This window comes from Centruroides vittatus, unplaced genomic scaffold, assembly GCF_030686945.1.
Source record: "Centruroides vittatus isolate TY-2023 unplaced genomic scaffold, ASM3068694v2 contig_273, whole genome shotgun sequence".
NCBI lineage: Eukaryota > Metazoa > Arthropoda > Arachnida > Scorpiones > Buthidae > Centruroides > Centruroides vittatus.
Genome location: NW_027121739.1, coordinates 44,327 through 65,700, shown reverse-complemented (window position 1 = coordinate 65,700; position 21,374 = coordinate 44,327). Strand labels below are relative to the sequence as shown.

Here is a 21,374-nt window from a genome sequence, read left to right as displayed (position 1 = left end):
ATTGTCTGCGATAATATATTTTGTATTTATAACATTTGGTTTAATGCACTTTAAAAGTAAACAATTAAAACTGCAAAATCACTTTTAGACTCAGGACTTGACTGCGCACCGTTTTTTAAGAAAACAGAGAAAAATGAGCACTAACCAATGAGGAAAAGCCGACACCGGTACTCGGGGTCATGGGGAAGATTACGGCAGACTTCGTTGCCGTACGAATTGCGTTGTTACGAGCCTTTTCTTGGCTACGGTAAGCGGAAAGATATTTGTACCCGATTTGTTCCGATGTTGCTCTCGTTGTTTCGCAGGATTGCGAAACGACGAGAGCAAGAGAATACACATGTAATGTATGCCACACATTTGTCGAAATTCGATTTCGCAACGTTCGCATTTCTAAATTCCAAATGCAAATGTCGCACTAGCGTCTGTTTGTAGAAACAATGTCGCCATTTTGTATTTTATTTTGACTCAGTTCTCAGTCTCCTGACTACCTGCAAGTCTGGTTTTTTTTTATGAGCGCATGATTTGGGTACCAAATACTATGTGCAAAATTGCAACTCCTGACATGTACTGCTTCATACCTACAAAGTGTCTAGCCATTGACAGCAGCGCTATTTTATAGACAAGACATAGTATTGTCAATTAGTTTTCACATTCCAATTTCATTTTTATTATGTTCTGTTTATGTTTATTCAGGTTGAAAAATAATCTTGATTTTGTAAATATTCACTTATAAAGATTTTACTATGTAATATTACATGATAAATCATTTTAAGTCGTTATCAGTTTGATAATTTAAGAAATCTTTATATTACGAACAAATTATTTAAAATCGATATTTGTATAGTGAGTGTAAAGAAATAAAAAAATAGGTTCCGATATTCCAAGTGAAAAACAAATAAATATTTATTTTTCACTTATGTATCTTTTATACCTACTATGTATATAGAAACACACACACAAGTTATTTCCGAATATACTGATTGGTATACATACATTACTCTACATACGTTAACTTACATATCGTATATAAACTCTGTATTACGAATACATCAGAAATTGGTTGTTGAAAGTGAGTATATAACTGCTTTAAAGCCCTTATCACACAGAAACTGTTAGGTAATTGACAAAACAGTTTTATTAACTGAAATAATAGGAGGCAAATAAGCCCAAATTGTGTTTCCGTTAAATAAATTGCCGGGGCCAATATAACATTCACAGGAAAATATTTCTATTTTGACTATACATACATACATGAGAATAGTTGACTAGCGTGTGAAGGGACAAATCAACTAGACTCATCTATGTATGTATAGTCAAAATAGAAATTTTTCTGTGAATGTTCCTTTAACTAATAACGTCTGTCTGATCAATCACACAGATAGTTCCTGTCTGATAATTTGCCCAAAGAAATTTTATGAACACTTTCGACAATGTAAAAGCATCGATTAACAATGGTATAAAAATTTTATTTTACTCTTTGTGTCAAACAACTTTTTTTAATTTATGAAATAATTATTGAAGAAAACATGTCACTTAACGCCACTTTCATATATCCGATTCCACAATTTTCATAAAGTGTACTGTATGGTAGTTAAAAATTAACTGAGATTGAAATTATTAATTTCGTGTTCTATGTAAATCTGTTTATTTTATTAATTAGATTCATCGTATATTTCATTTACAACTACTATACTATATTTTAATGTAATTTTATATCAAGATTACGTAGAAGGGAAAAATCACACGCAGGTGTTATGGAGAATTGCTGTTTATGATGTAAGAATGATTTTTACTTTAAAATTGTGTAATCTGCTTACATGTAAATAACTATTCATTTTTAGGGTACGGTGTTTATTAAAACAGATGAAACGCAAACAAAAATCACTTGGTGTTTATATCATCACATTTTCAAAATTTTGGAGGATGTTTTAAAATTCGAGTAAGTCTATCGTTTTCTACGCGTTATTTACGACGGGTAAGTTTCCTTTCGTAGGTAATTGGCGTTGATTGAAATAAATTCGCTAGTTTAAAAAATAATTATATCGAATATAATAACTTAGAACGGCATTATATATTTTCTGTTGAATTTTACAGATACGAGTTAATTCGGCCTTTTACCACGAGTTTTGGTTACGGAGACGAGAATGGAAACTGGGACGGTATGATTGGACAATTAGTCAACAACGTGAGTATATTTCACACACATTTTCATTTATTTTTTGTTATATTTATAATACAAACGTATAATTTAAATAAATGAATTATTTTCGTTTGTAGGAAGCTGATTTTATCCCATTTCCACTGTTCTTAACCATCGAAAGATACGAAGTGCTTCAATACACTTCTGCTAATATGTTCCAATCAGTGCATTTTCTGACGAGGACAGGCGATAAAAAATCAAATTGGGATTCGATCATCAAACCGTTTTCTTTCAAAGTATTTATTATTACATTTACAACGTAATCGAAAATAATCCGAACAATTTGATTGAAAATATATTGTTACGAATTACTATAGCCTGAAAATTCATACTTCTTATTAGCATCTTAATAGTTTTATGCATATTCCTTAACTGACACATAATATACATGTCTTTTGATTAGATTTATTTAATTAGTTACTCTAATTTCGCTCTGAATCTATTTTAATAATTTACTCTAGTTAACTATTTTATTTTATTTTATTCAAAAGCGAAGATTAAAAAGCCTGTTTTACATACTGTTCACTTGTACACTATTTTACATACTTGTACCGTATGTAAGACAGGAGTCGCCCGGCCGCAAATCTCTTAATAGCAGTCGAGACGACGGCCGGATGGCCGAGCGGTCAAGGTGGCAGCCTACCGCTCTGGGGAACCCGAGATCGAATCCGAGCGGGTCGAATAATCCCCAGGAATTTTTCGGGGGGTGGTCCGTTCGGATATGTCGGGCCCCGTCCCTCACTACTCGGTCGCCCCATTGTGGGCCTGGCCGAACCCATAATGGGCCTACTAATAGAGGCCCTCTTAGTACCCACAGGGCGGAAAGAGTTACAAAAAAGCTACACAAACACGTCAAAGATACCCACTTGGTAAACTTTCCAGCAACATTCAAAACTGTATATGGCGTCATCTGTTTTGATATTATATTGAAACAATTTTGTTTTTAAATTATTATAAAATTGCATAAAGCTTGTTGTTAAGAGTAGAGACAGACTTTATAAAAAAATTGTAAATACTAATAACCAGTAAACTCTTCATTCGGATGACCCTATTCCAGATACGATACACGACCCCCTTTATCTTCCCTTCCCTTCAACGTTTAATTACTAACATTTAACAGCTTCGATTCCCCTAGTACAGAAACCGCCCTGTCAGATTTCAGAAATTTTCGACAGAAAACACAGGAGTAATTCAGCTTCAAAGAAGGTAAACAAAATCGTGCCCCTGACATAAACTAACACCCATGCGTATAGGAAAAAAACCGATTTTTTCGCATTTCTCGACCATTTCTAGGTTCCCAGAGTCCAGAAATGTAAAAATCTGGAGGGGTCATTTTTTAACCGATTGCCACACTTGCCCTCTATTATAGCCCATTTAAGAGAGCCAGGAAAGTAAAACTCACCTCTGTGCTTATGACAGATTGTTTGATAAATATACAATCCTCTATGAATAGTATATACTGTATTTTATTTTTAATTTTTAATTTATATTTTTTCCAATTGAAACTTTTAATAATTCTGTATCGATGTTTCTTTTATTTAATATTCAATTTTAAAAATAGATAAACATGCTTTTATTACATATATACTGAATACACATAATGATCTAAATATAATGAATTAATGAATTACATATAAACATACACTGAATACACGTAATGATCTAAATATATTTTATGTTACATAGAAAATATATTCGTACATTATACCAAAGTGTCTGACCAGTAAAAATGTATTATATTAAATGTTCGTTCAGTAAAATGCATGCTTGTACTTTCTAAAAATATCATTCAAGAAATTATAGTAAACTTATTATGAGAGCAATTATGAAAAAGTTATTTTAAAAAAACCAATTCTTGCAGCTATGGATGGTAACTTTTGCCACAATTCTACTCTTTGGTTTCATTCTGTATTTGGAAATTAAATTTGATCGTAACGAACCTGGAAGTTTAAAGTCACCCACAAAAATTTATTGGTTTCTATTTGAAACTGTGGTGTATCAAGGTGAGACTGGAAGTTTTATTTTTGATTACGTTTTTATTTAGCTAAAATACTGAGCGAAGACAATTTGTCAGGTTCTAACCTCAAGGGCATCACTGGATTTTCCTCCAGGCTTTTGATTGGCGTTTGGCTACTTTCAGTTGTGGTTCTAGTTTATAGTTACACGGGATCTTTGATGTCTTTCTTGACTTCTCCTGCCTACGAAACCATTCCTTCTACATTTGACGAATTAGCCCATGCCGTAAAAAAAGAAAAATATACTTGCGGGCTTTTCGTTAATGCAGGAATATTTATAATGGTTCGTACAATTTTCTGAATAGTAAAAATTCAGCAGTATGAAATGAAATATATTGAATACTGGCATTTTGTTAACAATAATTTTTATATTTTCAATAAATTTTTACTGTAGGGAAGTAAGACTGGACCGGCAAAGATTCTGGAAGATCATATTACTTTAAATAACAATTTTTTCGCCGAAGAAGTGGTGATAAACAAGCTTCTAAACGAGCGATTTGCATTAATGTGTGATCGCAGATGTTTATCTGACGTAATAAAGAAATATAAGCTTAAGAATGTTGCAATATCGAAAGATTCGTTATTTACGTTTTCGGAATCGTATGTAACAAGAAAAGGATTTCCGTTTAATAAAAATATCGATAAAATGTGAGAAACTCATCTCGAATATACAACATTTTAATTAAATAAATTAAATAAATGTATTTTCATTTTCAATATTTTCGTTATATTTTTAATATATAGAATGTCCAGATTATTTGAATCGGGAATTACTCATGTAATCGACAACGTTGGAAATGATCCATTGGTAAAAGATTCGACTCCACTGACCTTAGAAGATTTTATAAGTCCTATAGCTCTACTAATTTGTGGTTACGTTTTGTCTACACTTTGTTTCTGTGTAGAAATTATATCTGGAAAAATGCATCGCAAAAATACTGTTGGAATTTAACCAAATGTATTTGTCTGTTCGACAAGTAAAATAGCTTCTGATTGCTTACATTAAAATTCATATCTGCATAGATTTAAAAAATTCTGAATAACCTAATATAACTGACAGCTTTAATAATTCAATTTATTCATTTAAATTAGATATTTTCGCAGAATTAACTTTGATGTGCAAAAATTAGATAAATAAAAGTCTATTACATAACTAATTGCATTGTCTTCTGTATTTTATCGATTTTGTTAACCGTATTTTTTAACTTTTAACACTACTTTAAACAGTAGTGTAAAGTGTTTCAACGTTACACTGCATCACTGTTGTCTTATCTTCATATAAACGTGAAATATGAGTAGTATATATATGACAGCCTCTGCTCTAATTTGTTAAAAAGTTTAACATTTTATAACTTTTATTGTAGAGTCTTATCATTTTGAGGGAAAGATGTTGAGCAGGGTGAAAAATAGGACAGATTGTGGCATAATTTCAAAATCGATCAACTGATTCTGAGATAATTTGTATTCCAGAATCTCTCGCATACATCGAAACCACATCCATTTTTAATGTCTTTTTGAATATACTTTTCCACACGATTTGAGCAAGAGTTTCTAGAATAAATCGCATCGGTTATTTATTTTTTTTAAACTAATATTTATTTAAAGCTTTATATATATATCAATATTTTTTATTTTGTATATAAGAAAACTATGATTTTAATATATAAGAACTAATATTTATATAACTTTTATATTTTAAGAGATTATTGGCGCCATCTGTTGACAAAAATATTATATAATAATATATATTTTTTAATATATTGTTTTCAACAACGATTTAGATATCAAAAGAAATTATGAATATGTAAGGTAGCTGACCCGGTGAAGATAAGTGGCTTAGAAACCCACTCCTCGGCACCCGTGATAGGTTGCTGTCTTTTAGATGGGATGTGTTAATCTTGCGTCAAGATAAAGCGAAAGGAGGGTTGTATGTGGATCGTGACAGAGGAGGCAAATGATGACAAGTATTTTTCACACGAAAACCGTTCATTTGTTAACATTAGTGCTTTCATCGTCAATCGACAGTTCTTCACTAATCCAGACGAGAACTTTGGCGTTGGTCGCAGCCCGCGGGGCTGACGAGAAGGATCGCTGGATGTTGGGAATGATCGGAGAGTCACAGAGACGTCTCGGGCAATGACACAATTCACTATGAAACACACGGTGAGCTTAATCCAGAGGAGGCTGTTGGCCTAATTCAGAGGAAACTGTTTTTTGACCCTGAAGTCCCAGTTTTTATACATGTTCTCGTGCACCATCCATATTTCTAATTGATCCCTCGTCCCTTTTCTCGCTTCCCAATTGGTCTCCCCTTTGTTTCCAAGTGCAAAACGAGACCATCTTGGGTTGCAGGAAAAAGGTCCGATTTGAGGTGTACTGTACATCTGATACCTCTTTGTCGACTCTGCTCGGAATTGTTTATAATACTATAACACCTGCACTCATAATTCAGGCCATTCTTTGTAATTTTTTTCACGTCTACAACCTTAACGATCTTTTTGTCTGTCAAAAATTTCCCCTTTTTCGAAAAAGTTCAACCTGTCAAAAATTTATAAATACTCGAGTCAAAGATATACCTGTTTATTAGCGCTCGTGCTAGAGTTTACAGATTATTTGACACGTGTTCAACCAGTTCCGCGTCTTGTTGTTTACAGTTTTGTGTCGCGTTGTCTACATCGAAGGTTTTTTTCTCTTTCGTAACACAATTTATCGCTATAATTTTTTACGCAAGAATTTCGCGATTTATTCGCTTTCGAACTTGTCTGGGGACTCACAAATAACGCATACTATCACGAATTGGAATACACTATTCGCTATTTCGAGTTTATCTATTCTTTAACCCTATATATACATGGATTTTTTTTAAAATAATTGACAGCAATGATACTCTATCTTTCTTTTATTGAAATAAAAAAAAAACATTTACATAAATTTAGGAATAAGCTTTTATAGTTCATTAATTTGAAATTAAACAAAAAATATAACTGTATAAATGTATTAATTATATTTAAAAAATTAAAGCTTTTCATATATTTTCGCTAAAACATAAATAAGGGTAAAATAATAATTATTTCCTAAAAATTTGGTTGATAATTGTTTCTGATTACCAATGACACTACACCAATGAAATTTATGGTTGAATTCTTCCATAAATTTTTCAGGATAAATCTTGATGTTTTGAAATAATGTCCAATCTACATCGTTTTTAAGTTCTCTAATAATCTTTTCATGCGATTGTTGATATTTACAAACAAGTTTCATATTGAGAAAAAATGTTTAAAAACTAATATGAAATTTTGACTCGGTCTTCGATATTGAGACAGGGTCCCAGTTTAGATGATCATGATATTGAGTCAAAAAGTTTTCTGTTAACTGTTGATAACGACAAGCATTGTTTCAATTACTTCGATGAACATACTTTTGTAAAAATCAGAGGAATAACGTCTCCTTTTCCACATTTTATTCCAATTTAATTTATGTTGGAACTCACTAATAAAATCATTACTAAGATTTTTTTCAGAAATAATATTCCAATCAACTCTATCTTGAAGTCGTCTTATTATTTCTTTCTGTCAAATTTAATTTCGAGAATTCTTTCCAATCAAAATTTGAATTTAATTCGTGAGAGAGCGGAGCTACGTTTTTGGCCTCCAATTTTTTAATGAAATGATAGACTTATTTTTGTCTACTTCTTCCGATATTAATTGAAAAATAAATAGTTTTATTCATTGTTATCCTTTAACTAATTTTTTATGATGTAATCGATTAGATTGTTTTTGTTTTAGACCAGTAAATATTATAAATTTTTTATGACGCAACCATTTAGTTTGGAAAATGCTGCATGAAAATATCTATGAGAAAAACCGTTAAAAAGAGTTATGTGGTGTTACTCAGTGTTTCAATCATGGTTCATGAAAGATTTTAAATATGGTATTCCCGAAAATATCGAAAATTTGGATTTAATAATTATAGATGATTTAATGCATTCTTTAACCGAAAAAAATGCTGAATTATTTACTGTTCAATCGCATCGTAAAAATATAAGCGTTATGTTGATAATGCAAAATTTATTTTCTTCGTAATAAAGTAACGAGAGATATAAGTTTAAATACTCATTATTTAATATTATTTAAGAATAACAGAGATGAAAGTCAAATCAACTGTCTCACTTGGGAAGCATTTATAGGTAAGATGACCTACTTTAAAGATGCATATTTAACCGTGACATCCAAACCGTACGGTTATTTATTAATTGATTTCCACCTATCTAGAAATAAAAAATTGTGTTTAAGAGATTCGTGTTTTCCTCACAACCAAGGCATGTATTGGGTTTATATTCCAAAAAATGTAGAATATCAAGAAAAATTATCATTTATTAAATGTGCTTGCAAAAGCAACACCCGCTCAGACAAAAGCGTTGTTAAACGAAGCTTTTATCTGAGCGGGTGTAGCTTTTGCAAGCACATTTAATAAATGATAATTTTTCTTGCAGACAAGAGGATTTTACTCCGCAATCAGAAAAAGGACTATACTTTAAAGGTCGCCCGATCCAAAGAGAATACGGATTTTTTGCAGACATGTTTTGACAAGCCATTTCAATATTAAAAGATGTGGGAAATATATTGGAAAGAAAGCGTTAAATATGGCAAAAAATATCGGATCAGTCTTACTCAGCAGCAAATCATTAAAAGACTCTGCTTTTTAGCGATAAAGAAATCGAAAAAAAATGACGTCATTCAAAAAGTTCAAAGCGGTTTGGGTACAAAACGAAAACATCAAAGAAAAAGCGTTAAACAAAAGAATATTAAGAGGAGGAAAGAAGTACATATTTTCTCTTTAAGAAATGAATTCTATTTTGTGTCCGTGTATGAAATCCAAATTAGATTTCTTTATTTATAAGTAAATTTAAATGCGATAAAAATGCAAATTTATTATTGTACCAAAATCGGTTAAAGTTTACCTAGGGAACCCCAATGGCTGCGCTTCCGGTCGCCATTTTGTTTACTGTACTACGCACGCGTACTACGTTCAAAAACATGCAAATTAGTTAGTATTTAGAATTTATTGAAGAAATAATTATTACATTAGTAAATAAAAAATGTTTCAAGATTATTTTACAAGTTTCACTAACTATAAAATAAAACAAATCTTTACTCACATGTTTGACACTTTTTTACATTCACTTCTCGTTTTTTCTCACTTTTATTGAATTTACGATCCTTATCACTAATTTTTCTCTTTTTACTTGATATTTTTAGACGTGTTTTAATTTCAACACATGAATCTACCTTTGTTTTTTTACCTTCTTACACTCATCACTTTGGGGAACAACTGGAACAGACTCCGGTTCTTTCCATTTCGGCTCAATTCCAGACCCGAGATAAAAAAAATTCAAATGTTTTACAAAGATTTAGGTTAATCTTACCTTAGGTGCCAAAATGGCGCCATCTCTGATTTTAGCAAAGAAACAGTGGGGACGCACGTTCTAACCTAATCTAACCTATTCTAATAAATTACCATAATTATTAGTAACCAAATTATTAGAATAGGTTAGGTTAGGTTAGAACGTGCGTCCCCTCTGTTTCTTTGCTAAAATCAGATATGAGCCGCCATCTTGGTACCTAAGGTAACATTAACCAAATTTGAAAACGTTCCCCTGCACATTTCAATTGCCATTTGTGATATTTTTTATACATAAAAAATACAAATAGGATTCGGACAATTCTTCTACATATTGCAAATTCAAGAATATTGCAAATTTCACATCACACGATATTTTCTTATCTATCGCTAAATCATCGAATCCAGAGTACATTAATCGAGAGAATTGTCCAAAGGTATGTTTATTCCAAAATTTTTCCAAATTAATGTCTGCGGTAGCCATTATCTCACAAAAAATGCTTCTATGAACAGATATTATTATGAAAAAATTATTAAATTTGCTTCACGTTTCAACATTAAAACTAGAAGGAATAGAAACTTACCTATTTACTATTAAGAATAACAGAAAGTAACACGTTTTCTTCATAAATGTTTAACTAGTCAAAATAACACACGAAGGAGTCTTATTGACATGCAAAAAAAGAAAAAAAAAATTACATATGATAGTGTGATTTGAAAATTGTGCTACCTACAATGAATTTTTAATATCACATGCAGTCGAGATTACCGGAAGCGCGGCCATTGGGGTTCCCTAGGTAAACTTTAACCCCCGAAATCACTATTTTTACATAGAGAAATATGTATAAATTTCAAATTTCAGAGACTGTCAGTCACTAAAGTCGAAAATTCTATTCTTAAATTTAGGGAATTTTTTAAGATGATTAAACATCCTGTCTGTATATTTTGATTTCGAATGTTTAACAGAAACAGTTTTTCTAATGCGATGCAATCAACGGATACTAGTTTTAGTACTGTTATGCAAATCCATTAACTGATTTGTTATGAAATGATCGTATTGGATAAAAAGGAAACAATAATCTAATCTAAATTTCAGTGTGGGGCAAACGTAATAGACGATTTTTAGCAACATTAATACAACAATCAGAACATCTTATTAAAAAAATAAAACTGAATATTTCATTAGATCCTCGAACAATTCCAAATTCTATTCATCGAGATAAATGTTAAAACATTTTACACTACTGTTTAAAGTAGTATTAAAAGTTAAAAAAAAAATATGCTTAAGAAAATCGATAAAATACAGAAGACGATGCAATTAGTTATGTAATAGACTTTTATTTATCTAATTTTTGCACATCAAAGTTAATTCTGCGAAAATATCTAATTTAAATGAATAAATTGAATTATTAAAGCTGTCAGTTATATTAGGTTATTCAGATTTTTTTAAATCTATGCAGATATGAATTTTAATGTAAGCAATAAGAAGCTATTGTACTTGTCGAACAGACAAATACATTTGGTTAAATTCCAACAGTATTTTTGCGATGCATTTTTCCAGATATAATTTCTACACAGAAACAAAGTGTAGACAAAACGTAACCACAAATTAGTAGAGCTATAGGACTTATAAAATCTTCTAAGGTCAGTGGAGTCGAATCTTTTACCAATGGATCATTTCCAGCGTTGTCGATTACATGAGTAATTCCCGATTCAAATAATCTGGACATTCTATATATTAAAAATATAACGAAAATATTAAAAATGAAAATACATTTATTTAATTTATTTAATTAAAATGTTGTATATTCGAGATGAGTTTCTCACATTTTATCGATATTTTTATTAAACGGAAATCCTTTTCTTGTTACATACGATTCCGAAAACGTAAATAACGAATCTTTCGATATTGCAACATTCTTAAGCTTATATTTCTTTATTACGTCAGATAAACATCTGCGATCACACATTAATGCAAATCGATCGTTTAGAAGCTTGTTTATCACCACTTCTTCGGCGAAAAAATTGTTATTTAAAGTAATATGATCTTCCAGAATCTTTGCCGGTCCAGTCTTACTTCCCTACAGTAAAAATTTATTGAAAATATAAAAATTATTGTTAACAAAATGCCAGTATTCAATATATTTCATTTCATACTGCTGAATTTTTACTATTCACAAAATTGTACAGTCAGGAAGGAGAGTTATCACATTCTATCATTGTTGAGGAAATATTCGATTTCCCTTCCCTGTGAATTTTTTTTCCCGAATACTTTAAAATTGGAGGGTAAACACTTTAAAAAAATGTCTATAAAAATTCCGGATCTCACAGAGATATTGTGGAAATCGTTATAATATGAAAAAAAATGAAATTAATTAAAAATTAAATAAGAAAATATATAACTAAAAAAATTACATAAAATGAAAAATTATTATTATTATTAATCCTAATATATTAAACAATTATTTATTGTGATATAGTCCCAATGCCGGGATGCGATTTTTAATTACATTTCTAATTTATTTAATTTAAAATATATGATTTTAAAATTAATTCTAGTAGCTTGCTCCCATACAGCATACTTTTTTTAAACAATAGATTCCTGCCGGACATCTATCTAAAACCTTTCTCCAGATTAAGGAATGATAGTGAGACATATGACAGTGTACATTTTTAAGTGTACAGTTTTTTTGAAATTGCAATATGGCAATGGACAGGCAAAGTTGAGCCCCCCTTTTTGCATGAATATTTACATAATGTATAATGTAAATACGCTCGATTAATTATTAATTTAAATATCACCGGTGCAATCTTTTCACTGCTTCGATGTTTGAATAGAAACGTCCACATTCGACATTTTAATAAAATGTAAGATATGACTACTCTAATTTAACTGCATTTGTTAGTTGCTAAGGAACTTAATGTATTGGGTAACCAAAATTGGACTGAATTTTCAAATTTCAGACCTATACATTCTTACTGTCGTTTGTCTTGCTGTCTCTGTCCTTCGTTAATCTTGAGAATGGAGTTAGATAGATCCCGGTTTACTGTATATTTGGTTACTTCCGGTTTGGTTGAATTTATAATAGAGAGTGTCAGGCGTTCATCGCCGCCTTCCTGTAAGCCTAGAAGTTTGACAATGGCATTTGGAACGTCGAACATGATTCCACTCACGTTCTAAACACCATTGTCAAACTTCTAGGCTTATAGGTAGGCGGCGCTGAACGTCAGACATACAAGTTTTCGCGTTGAAAACGTCAGCCGCAACCTCTCTAATAATATAAAGTATTTGACATTATAAATTATTTAAAATAATTGAATTACTAAGATTTGTGAGAATATTATTTATCTGATTCTAATCATATTTATTGTTTCTTCCTAACTGTTTGCTATTTGTCAAAATTACACGCAATTATTCTGGAATAGTTTAGTATATATTGTTAATTCGTCAAATATAGGTTCACTTGTACTATGTCTCAATATATACGTGGTACGATCCAAAAGTTCGGGGAATGCAGTAATCTACGACAACAAAAGCATGTATTTGAAGTTACAGCATATGAAATGGATTCTACCAAACCACCTCTACGTGTTCAGGTTAATTTCACTCATGTCATGTGATTAAACCGCGAGCGCTGCTGTTTTTTTCCGGAGATAGTTACCTTTGTCCTGCGACGTAATTAAAGTGGAGTTTCAAGAACAACCTCCAACATTTCGACTTCACGGTGAAAGGTCACGGTGAAATCGAAATGTTGGAGGTTGTTTACCGTATTTCCGTAGGTGGTTTTCTGTAGGTGGTATTTCCGTAGGTGGTTTACCTAAACGCTGACAAAATTTAATGTTGGAGGTTGTTCTTGAAACTCCACTTTTATTAGGTCGCAGAACAAAGGTAACTATCTCCGGAAAAAAACAGCAGCGCTCGCGGTTTAATCACATGACATGGGTGAAATTAACCTGAACACGTAGAGGTGGTTTGGTAGAATCCATTTCATACGCTGTAACTTCAAATACATGCTTTTGTTGTCGTAGATTACTGCAGTCCCCGAACTTTTGGATCGTACCACGTATATATTTGAGATTTTCAAAATTTCGCTTTTAAAGTGTTTTACTCTACAAAACCATAGAGTTTTTGCATTCACTACTTGATATATAATATATATTTTTAATATACTTTAAATGAACATGAAGGGCATATAAATAATTGATCTAAGGTATAATTTTTGTTACGTTTTCCAATCTTTGACAATTTACCTGGGAAATAGTTTTAAGAAATTTCAATGACAATTTGAAATTCTTCTCTGAATCATTTAAGGATTTTCAGATAAATTTCTGAGGAATAATTTTAAACGGTAGAAAATATGGTATTTACTGTTGAAAACAATCAGAAAGTATTTTTCCTTGTCGAAATGCAGAAATGATTTAGTGTTGAATATTTATGTATTTTTAAAGTATTTTATTGTGTGCAAACTTTCGTAAACTATTTTAATGTTGGTTCGTTCCTTGTTAATTAGACTAATACTTATTCAAACTATTTCTTATTTTAAAGTTTATTTTGTAACTAATTAACAATAGATTACAATTATCTAAATAACAATGTTCAAATACACATTCAGGGAGATAATTATTCTGAATTTATACTCTTAACTTTATTTAAATTTAACAGTTGTTTTCATCTAAGCAACGATCGAAAATATTTCGTTAATTTTTTAGACTGAAGAGTAGTTTAATTACGATAAGGATGATTTTTTAATTAAAATATTAATTAAAATAATAAAACTTAAATGTTTTGAATTAATATCTAATATAAATATATATATTTCTTCTCAAAAAGAAGATGAAATATTTTATATTTTATTATTTTCAAAAATTTTCCATTTGGATTTGTAGATGTTAGGAGTTTGGTCCCAGTGATAGAATTAGGTCGTCGATTATTTGTGTTTACGGCACGTGTACTTCAAAACAATACAACCTGTTCAGTGTTGTGTGTTTCTGTCAATTAAACGAACCTTTGTTTACTTTGCTCTAATTATTCGTAATTATGACTGATCGAATGTTACGATGCTAACAGTGCGAATATTTTATCAATTGATTAAAAATAATGAACTAAAGGTAATTTACAATTAACAACTTAAAAAATCTCTGCTGATTCAAATAAATAAAATTTAATTGTTTTACTCGAGGAAACATTATCTGAAGAAACATACATAAACAAGTTTTAAATCAAATAATGTAATAATACAAATGAATTGCTTTTAACCTGAACTTAATATATGAATAATATTAAAATTCTTTTCTCGGAAATTATATGATACAAGGAGAAGTGTGGCGATCGATTAAAAATTACCTTTGAGATTTTTATTTTTGGCCTAGAGGCCTCGAAATATCGAGAAACAGAAAAAACTAATGGGATGTTTTTTTGTATGTATGCACGGTTGATAGTGTATTTGTACGTCACAATTTCCTACACTCAGTTTCAAGCTTAGCTCCTGCCCCTTTTCATGAGAGGTGCTTCAATTTTGCCGGAGATTTGTGTACTAGACAGATTGATGCTGTTAAATTTCGGTGATAAACGATCGGAAGATTGAGATGAAGGCCCACATGTAATATCTCGTGTGAAATCGGACTCAAGGAAGATTTTATTTTTTACTAGCGTTTGCAATTTTCATTTTTTTTCTACATCTTATCTCTACCTTTAAAATTAAACTTTATGACAGTTTATAATATAACTAGCAGGTGAGACTGGCGTTTCCGATAAAAAATAAGAATAAACATTAAGATTATTAGATTACTTCATACTTCTAACTCTTTTATTATATTATTTTATAGTATTTTAATTATATAAGCATAAAGGTTATCTTAAGTAAGCGTATACCACACCAAGTTCCCAGTCTAACGCATTTAAAAAATTCTTTATATTATATACAGTAGAGGAATAAAGAACTTTTAAAATGTGTTAGATTGGTCATTTGATGTGATAAACCCTTACGTAAGATAACCTTTGCAGTGATATCAATCAAATACTATGATATAATCATTAAAACGAAAACCATACAAAGAGTTTGGTCATTTTAGCCTACCATTGTCGCGTTTATCGTAATACTCGGATAGTATGAAATAGTGCAATTTTATTTGTCAAGTAGACAGCATTTTTCTGGTGTAGACTGTAACAAATTGTTCCATTTACAGCCGAATATCAAATGGAAATTTTCCAACCATTCAAATTTTGCAAACAAAAGGACTAAATATTCAAACTCGGCACCTTAGAAAACCGCTTAGAATACATATTTTGTGCTGGCCAGTGACCACGTATTATGCAATTTTCCTATTCGAATGCAACAATGGTTTGATAGAAAGAAGGTAGTGTCGCGGAATAAGGTTGAAATAAATTCGACGAAAAGTAGTATTTGGCTTTCTCCCGGAAGAGAGGATGATCAACGACTACTAATTAACACTGGTTCACTAATAATTAATATTTGCTAACCTTATCGTGCAAAGTACTTCACATAAGACTTGTTTAAGTAAAAACGGATCCCGTAAAATACGAGTGTAATTGCTTTTATGTGATCGCTTTTAAAAAAAACTGGTGAAACCAGGTTGAAAAAGTAAAGCTCAGCCGAAACTTCAAAAGAAAGTTTTGAAAGTTGTATCATAGGAATAACGGAAGCAGATTTAAAGATAAGATTCGACACGTGAATAAAGTGCACAATACACAGACTACAACAACGGGATATTTTGGATGAAGCATTGTCGCCGTGATGATAAATAAAAAAAATTAACACTGGCACAGGAAACGACTTCGAGCTCTACTTCGTGCCATAAAATCGTTGCACATTCATTAATTTGACTGAACGTTAGAATATGTTTAATTAATATGAGTTAATAATGGAAGATGAAGTTAGGGGAGGGGTGGGCTTCACTACCATAAATCCTTCCAGGTTTCCTAGTAGTTAGGCATGACCTGGTAATTATTGCGTTTATGGAAAATTTCTTACGGCAATGCGACGCGTCAGCGATCTGCAGAGAAAAATGCATTTCGGAAAGATTTTGATGTAAAGCTGGACCCTATTTAGGTGTTATTAATGGAAGAAAACGCAGAATACTCCACATTGACCACGCGTGAACCTACTTCCGACTTCCCGTGTTCGGTGGTTTTACCAACTGGGTTACTGGAAGGTATTTATTGGGCTGCAATTTAAAATGTTGTAGCCCTATAAATTCCCACTGTTGCCCGTCCGTCTAGCTTAACTTCCTTATTCTCGAGAACGTAGTCAAATAAAAGTCGAGACCGGATGTGGAAAGTTTAAAGACCGGATGTGGCTCAGATTAACTATTTAGGAACTTTCGGTTTTCATTGGAAACCACGTTATTTAAATTTAAAATGTTTTCATTGAACGGAGTTACATGCATTTTTTTATTCTTCTTATTCGTTGGGTCTTTTTTATTTTAAGTTTCATTACGAAATTAGTTTTTTAATCATTAATTAATTAGGCTTAAGAAATCGAAGTTCCTCAGTAAGAATAAGAGAATTTCACTCCCTCCAAGCCTTTTTAAAGAACTTCGAGATTTGAATTACACATTAATTCATATTGTAACACAATGTAATTATATTTAAAACTTCAAGAAAAAATTGGCAAATTTGTTCTTCCAGTATAAAGACTATCAAACACAGATATGCTGGGTTCTGCTGCATATATTTAGTATATACCTGTAGCCAGAGATGAATGCAGAAATATGGCTCACAATGTCCATTTTTATGTTCTTTAAAATTTAGCAGATATTTTTCTTTAGTAAAAGTTGAGGTAGTCTCATTCTTGATAAGGCAAATAATTACTCCATTTTTATTTCAATCCGGATTCCGATAGAAATTCATTTTAGTAAATAGTGAGAAACATATAGTTACAGTAACATCATTAAAAGGTTTTTAAAAGAAATAAAGAAAAGTGCTGATAATATTGAAGGTATTATCGAGATAATAATTTTTATATTTCCGCTTATATGTTAATTCCCAGTTTTTATAATTTCGTTGATGTACCGAAAAACAAGTTTCTGACATTTATACTTTTGTGTGTAAATAAAATAAAAAGATAAAGATAAAAATGTTTTATTACATTTTAATTATATTTAACTGCCATGAAATTTAACATATTTGTAATTTAATTTCATAATTTTCATTCAAAAAATGAAATTTGCGTGTCTACGACTTTGTTATAATATTCTAAAATAATTTTGTCGTTATAATGTGATATAAGAAAATATTGTAAATATTTGCCATAATACAAAACAAAATTTCATTTATGTGAAAAAGTATAATATAGCTAATTACTACATTAAATTTGTAAGTGAGTAACCGTGCAAACGAGTCTTTAATACAAATTTTGCTTTTATCTATTAATTATAATTTTACTAACTTCGTCTTCAATTTTAATTACGTTGAATATGCTACTAATTAGTTTCTTTTTTAAATAATAAGATATTATTAACAATTATGTATTAAAGGATTGAAAAATTAGAATATTAAACAACAGATATTGTTAATTTTATTTTATTTCGAACATTTAATTAATAATGCATCATCATTCGTTGTACCCGACTTTAATCAAGTGTAAAAGTACATAAAATCTACTTATAATTCGAAATAAATACCAATTATATAACAATAGATATTATCAAGCACTCTTTTAATTAGTGTGAGTAAATTAATGATTTTTTTACAATCAAAAATATCTTTATTAATTTTAATTAAATCGCTTTCGATAAAGAATTATATAAAAGTCTCTCTAGGCCAAATTTTATCAAATGCAATTGTCATATTAAATATGCTAATGAGCCGTCACGTAAGCGACAAGAACAAGTGTTTACATTTAATTTGACAGGTCGATTGTGGCGTGGTTTATTGGCCTCATTGGTGTTTAGTGCTATAAAAGGAAGTCCGAATTGCAGGAAATTCACTTCTCTGCTATTCTCTAAGGGAACTTCATTCGAGAAAACATGAGCAAGATATATTTTTCCGTTTTCATCGGTAAGTTATTCGTAATATTTTACAAATTATAATTATGGAAAGTGTAGAATATAAATCGTTTTATATTATTGACTTGAGTTGTTGGTGCAGAACGAAGTAATCTTAATAAATAAATTATTTCAGCATTTTTTCTTTTGACGATTATCCGAGAAGTCAAATTATCGGAGGAAAATGTAAGTGGGTTATTATTTTCATAAAAATGAAATTTTTAAATTAACTTCTCCGTGAGTCGATGACACACTCGTCGCTCTTCCTCGAGTGTTTATGGGAATCGTCATCTTCATATTTTTAAAATAATACTTTTTTATATTTTGTGATATTTAAGTTTTCTTACTTTTGTGTACTTTATATTCTTTGAAATAAATAAAACATTTAAATTTAATTTCTTACGAGAATTAAAATTTCTCCAAACACTTGCTCCAGAATTGTCTTATAAATTTTAACCAATTAATTCTAATTATAACGTTCTGCTTCACAGGAAGAAAACGCAGTAGAAACCAAGGACGATGAGGAGGGGAGATTTGGCTTTTACGGAGGAAGATATCCCAGTTACGGAGGAAGATATCCCAATTCCTGTTCGGGCTGTGGATCCTCCTGTTGTCTGTACCGTTTATGCGGAAGTTGTAGATACGAAGATTGCTGTAACCGTTGGTAAATGAAGAAATGTCTTCATCATGCGACTCGGGGACAAAAGTCGCCGTGGAAATTACTTTTAAATAATGAAAAAATGTTCAATTTTGTTAAATTGGTAATTGACGGAACACAGCCACATCTGCTTTTAATAGGCAGTTTTTAAATATAAATTTTGCACTTGCAACTTAAAAAGTTAATTTCAAAAAGTGGTTTTAAACGTTTGGCTAAATAAAAATTGTTTTTTCTTCGAAATATTATCTTTTTGTTTTCTTTACACTTAACCGGGTTCAAAACAATTAATGAAATTTAAAATAATGAAATATTTTAAAAATAATCATTACTCTAATACAAATAATTCAAATCATTTTTAATGGGATGTTTCTCTCTGTTCGAAATTAACAAATCAGATAGAATTTATTTGTTAGTGTAAAAATTCGAACCCGCCGGAACCAAACGCTAGCAATAAAATGTTTTATTGTTTGGTTCCCACGGAGAAAACATGAATCATGAGAAACAAAATCCGAATAGTGCTGGTTTGTGAGAAGAAAGAGAGAAACGTGACCGAGACGATAAAAGGGCGACGAAAGAGGAAAGGGGGTCGGTTACGTCGTGTCCATTGGATAGTGTGCGCGTCCCGAGTCCCGAGGGAACCCGACGGCGAACGAAGGAATACCTTGCCGAGGATACTTTAACCTAGAGGAAAGACCGACTCGGATCACGAGGTATGACCTTCCCAAATTCGTGTAAACTCTCCCTCCGCGTATCCGAATCGTAGGCGATGGTAGCTGGCCCCTATTGTAACTGTAGCTTTAGTCTTAATAAATTGTTGTTGTTTTTATACGTTGTTAATGTCTCTTATTCGAGTATCGCCGCCGCTCTATCGTCGGACCCATCCGCTTTTTCATTCTCACTCGCGTGACGCGTGACGCGTAACGAATCCGGACCGCCATCTTGACCGTGGGCAGGTCTCACCGACCTGTTAGCCGAGAAAAAGGAGGTGCGACTCCGTCCACCTCCCGGTGCGCCCACATTAGTTAAGATTGATTTAATCAATATTTTCCTTTAAGTGAAAAATTAGATCATTCAAAAGTATTAATCTATTGAAAGTGAGAGTGATTTTGAAAGAATTACTTACCTCCAAGTTTCTTACCATAACTTATAAATGATATATTTCCAGTTGAAATCAATAATCCCTTTCTGAAAATCACACTTAATCGGAGTCTACTTACCAAAATATTAAATGGTAGTATTTTTTTTAGTAATTTTTATCTTGAAATAAAACTACCAATCAATATCTTAAAATGTAACGAAGCGGCTTATGCGTCGGTGTGCTTCTGAACTCTGTCTATTGTTGGTCCGAATTTTGTGTTAAAGGCTTGCAATATCTTAGAACCGTTCTCATATCGCACTTTCTTTTATTTGCGATAATCAGCAATTTTTTTTGTCTCGATCTATTTTTAACGTTAATAGTTTTAGTTATCACTGGTTATCGTTTACCTTATTTTTACGTACTTTTGTCTATAATTACTTTTGTGATCTATGTACAACTAAAAGACCGAGATTGTTTGGTCGGTTTATTAAATAGAGAAAAAACGGCGAAAAATACAGTTGTAATTTTTAGAATCGTCTACCCAATACGAAAATGGAAATAAAATAAAATCAGATTCCTTAAAATAGAAAAACGGATTACCGAGGTATCGCCAGTTTTCTGGCCACGACGTCATTGTGTATGACATCACTTTTTAAGGTTTCCGATTTCCGTCTTACAGCTATACTTAAATCGTCGGGTTTTCTTTCGTGAGAAGTTATTTGTATTTCATAAAAAGTTATTTCAGATAAAAATAAGAGATTTAATAAACTTAAATAATTCAGAACATTATCATACATAAGCCTACTGTAAGAAATGTAATAAAGATAATAGATATAAAAGACCATTGTTCTGGATGTCTTTAATTTAAATTTTTACTATCGCTACTGTAATTGAAACATAAAAGAAAATAAATAAATAACCCTAACCATTGCCATTGTTTTGACATCATATATTCGTAAAAATAATTGCTATGCTATGTTTTTATGTATCCGGGAATGTTGCTCGTTGGTTTGCAAT

General features: G+C 31.1%; 1 protein-coding gene and 1 long non-coding RNA gene across 2 annotated transcripts; both read left to right on the top strand.

Moving 5' to 3' along the window:
- The first annotated feature begins 1,305 nt into the window (after window positions 1-1,305).
- Window positions 1,306-2,559, top strand: LOC136971894 (glutamate receptor ionotropic, kainate glr-3-like). The gene is made up of 5 exons (XM_067266419.1): window positions 1,306-1,432; window positions 1,661-1,776; window positions 1,842-1,939; window positions 2,095-2,185; window positions 2,278-2,559. Exons 1-5 carry the CDS (start codon window positions 1,306-1,308, stop codon window positions 2,461-2,463), a joined length of 618 nt encoding a protein of 205 aa, XP_067122520.1. The 3' UTR covers window positions 2,464-2,559.
- A 15,728-nt stretch (window positions 2,560-18,287) lies between these two features.
- On the top strand, window positions 18,288-19,148 carry LOC136971926 (uncharacterized). The gene is made up of 4 exons (XR_010880239.1): window positions 18,288-18,302; window positions 18,489-18,634; window positions 18,758-18,807; window positions 19,113-19,148. It is a non-coding gene; the product is annotated as an uncharacterized lncRNA (long non-coding RNA).
- The last annotated feature ends 2,226 nt before the right edge of the window (window positions 19,149-21,374 follow it).

What these genes read in the sequence shown, in the direction of transcription:
- LOC136971894 (XM_067266419.1), top strand. Translation starts at nt 1,306, where the DNA reads ATGTATAGTCAAAATAGAAATTTTTCTGTGAATGTTCCTTTAACTAAT. An exon ending in TTATGAACACTTTCGACAAT is followed by an intron (nt 1,433 to 1,660) that starts GTAAAAGCATCG and finishes TTTATTAATTAG; the next exon opens with ATTCATCGTATATTTCATTT. An exon ending in GGAGAATTGCTGTTTATGAT is followed by an intron (nt 1,777 to 1,841) that starts GTAAGAATGATT and finishes ATTCATTTTTAG; the next exon opens with GGTACGGTGTTTATTAAAAC.